Source organism: Neophocaena asiaeorientalis, unplaced genomic scaffold (assembly GCF_003031525.2).
Source record: "Neophocaena asiaeorientalis asiaeorientalis breed wild unplaced genomic scaffold, Neophocaena_asiaeorientalis_V1.1 scaffold87, whole genome shotgun sequence".
NCBI lineage: Eukaryota > Metazoa > Chordata > Mammalia > Artiodactyla > Phocoenidae > Neophocaena > Neophocaena asiaeorientalis.
The window spans coordinates 2,353,908-2,356,575 of record NW_020175432.1 but is presented as its reverse complement, the minus strand read 5'-3'; the positions used below and the strand labels follow the sequence as shown (position 1 = coordinate 2,356,575).

Genomic DNA, 2,668 nt, shown 5'->3' with positions numbered 1-2,668 from the left:
AGCAGCACTACAATGAAGTAGGAAGCAGCTGGATTCTGTTCTGCCTGACGCTGCAGGGCCTCAGTCAGAGCCGCCATGTTGAGCCAGAAGTCTTTGGTCTCAGGGTCGCTCTGGGAGGGGTCACTGCAGAGACCGGGAATAATCACCCCAACCCTCGGGAGATGCCGTCCCAAAGCCCACCTACACCAAGGGCTTCCTAAAGATGCAGATTACCAGGCTATCCTTGGGACCAATAAAGCATAACTCCCAGGGAAGGGCGAGGGTGGGAAGCAAAAGACGGAAGGAGAGTGAGTTTCAGAGAGGGAGAGCAGCTTGCCCAGGGTCACACAGCAAATCCCGGGAGGCAGAACAGGAATTCAGAGCCGGGGTGCTCCTGGCCCCCACCAGTCCCTGGAACCCCCTAACTTTTCTCCCTTTCCTCAACAGTACCTGAAAAGCAGGTCAGCATTGGGGTGGAAGTGCTCAATGGGGGCCGTGTGCACGAGGCGGAAGCTGAGGACCGGTGGGGGTGGGGTTCCGCTGAACACGCGCACGATACCAGCAGGGAAGGTCATGGTCAGCTCCCCAGTTACTCGAGCCAGGCAGCTGGTGGGGGCGGGTGGTGAAGGCACTGGGCGTTGGCTCAGGGCTCTGCCTGGCACCTCACGCTCCCCTCTCTCCTAGTTTCACTGTAGCCTGTGGTTCACCAGGTCCCTCAGAATCAACGAGGCTCTGACCATGGCCAGCCTCCCAGCCCCAGCCTCCACCTCTTGTGTCCCTGCCTGGACAGCAATCCAGACACCAGGAAGAATCCACACTGGGCTGAAGGAGACAGGAACACCCCCTTCTCCAGTTCTCTTTTCCCCAGGCCACCAGGAAGCTCAAAGCAAAACATTCAGTTTTGTAACTGTCCTCAGCTTAGGTTTCCGGTCCAATACTCTCCTCCTCTTTGTGGCTTGATCTTAAGGTCTTTTCGTCTGGGCACCGCCCCCAGATTATCCCTGCCCCCTCCACTCACCCTTAACCTGCCCCCTCCACGGGCCTGGCCTCTGGTCTTGCTCCCTTCAGTTTGACGCCCACAGCAGCCTCAGAGGAGTTCCTCTAAACCGTGGCTACATCAATGCCTAGCCCTGCTCAAATGCCCTCCATGGCTCCTACAGCCCTCAGGATGGGTCTGGTTGTTCAGCTCAGTGTTCAAAGCTGTTCCACGGTAAAGCAGATCATGAAACCCATTTGAAAGCTGTCCCTGCCAGAACCTAGATGCACAGCCCCCAGGGAGCCCTACGTTTGCCTGTCACCATCTGCACTGTGCCCCACCACTGTGTACCTGGGGTTGTGGCCACGGAAGTAGGCGTGGACATACTCAGTGAAGGCAGTGGCCACGGGCAGGGCATCCTGGGAGCCCAGGACCACAGGGCTTGGGCCCCGGGAGACTCCTGGGGGTGGCAGGGAGGGAACGAGGGACAGGCAGAGTGAGCACAGGTCCCAGGCTCCAGAACCCGCCCTCTGCCGACACGGCCTCCATTGTATCACTAAGCCACACACCCAGATCAGAGAAGGTGAAACTGAGGCCCAGAGAGGACCCACGTACCATGTCCTGTCTGGGATGAGAAGCTGGGCCGTTCTGGGATGGTGCTGGGGGCTGAAGAGCCCAGTGGGGAGGGGCTCAGGGAACGAGACTGGAAGGGAAGAAGATAGGCCAGCCTGTGAACACCCTAGCAGCAGTGCCCCGATGCTGACCCTGGAGGCGACCCCCAGCCCGGCTCCTGCCACCCCCCCTCACCCTACCAGGTCCCCGTTGCTGCGCATGAGGGGACAGGATGCTTTTCTGGAGCGAGGTCTCCGGGGCGGGGCTGCCAGGCCCTCCCTGGCTGCAAGGTCAGCAGGTACAGGCATCAAGTCTGGGGAATGAGCATAAGAACAGACATGGCTGAGCTGCTGCCTGGGCCTCTCCAACCTCCCCAGGGGAGGAACTCAGCCCCAAACTGGGAGTTGGGCTTATAGGAGGAGACCCCCTGATGGTTGGGAGTCCTAGGGCTACAGAGAAGGTGCTGGACAGGACTGTAGACACCATCTGCAACCCTGAGTCTCCCAGACACTACACTGGTGGCTCAATAAGGGGTGAGCTCCCCATTACTGGGGGTATGCAAGCAAGGGCTGGATGCTCAGGAGGCAGGCACTCTACGGGGGGGGTGGGGATTTGGCAGAGGCATTTTACCCAACATTCGGCACTTCCAAGGGTAGTCTCCCACCCTGGGTTGCGTCTGAGTCACACCCTTCTAAATTAACTAATTATGGTGTAACACCTAGGTTCCCCTCGCTCTCTTGCGTCACTAGTGTCCCTGCTTTGCTCCATCTACAAACGCTTACTCGCCCATCTCCCCTCCTACCTACACCCCAGGCTGTGCCAAGGTTCTCAACAGGGTTGGATCCTTCATGATGCTGGGGCCACCCTGAATACTGTAGGGTGTTGAACAGCCTCCCTGGCCTCCACCCCTCAGACGTCAGGTATACCCCGCCCCCAAGTGGTGACGATCAAGTAACAGTGGTGACATTGCCAAGTGTCCCCTGAGGGGCATAACTGGCCCAGTTGAGAACCTTAGTTTTTCTGTAAAGCGCAGACAACTTTATCTGTCTACACTCATGGTCTACACTCACTCCCCTGAGCCCTCCCTTGAACCAGCTCCAA

At 58.5% G+C, this 2,668-nt stretch overlaps 1 protein-coding gene across 1 annotated transcript in view; it reads right to left on the bottom strand.

The window, feature by feature from the left end:
• FCHO1 (FCH and mu domain containing endocytic adaptor 1) overlaps window positions 1-2,668 on the bottom strand; it is a 25,020-nt gene that overhangs the window by 3,410 nt on the left and 18,942 nt on the right. Inside the window, exons 21-25 of the mRNA XM_024767531.1 lie at window positions 1,768-1,880; window positions 1,571-1,658; window positions 1,307-1,415; window positions 430-585; window positions 1-123 (exon numbers count right to left, since the gene is read on the bottom strand). The exon at window positions 1-123 is cut by the window's left edge and continues 8 nt beyond it. Of these exons, the coding sequence (XP_024623299.1) occupies window positions 1-123; window positions 430-585; window positions 1,307-1,415; window positions 1,571-1,658; window positions 1,768-1,880 (589 nt within the window). The remainder of the gene's footprint in view (window positions 124-429; window positions 586-1,306; window positions 1,416-1,570; window positions 1,659-1,767; window positions 1,881-2,668) is intronic.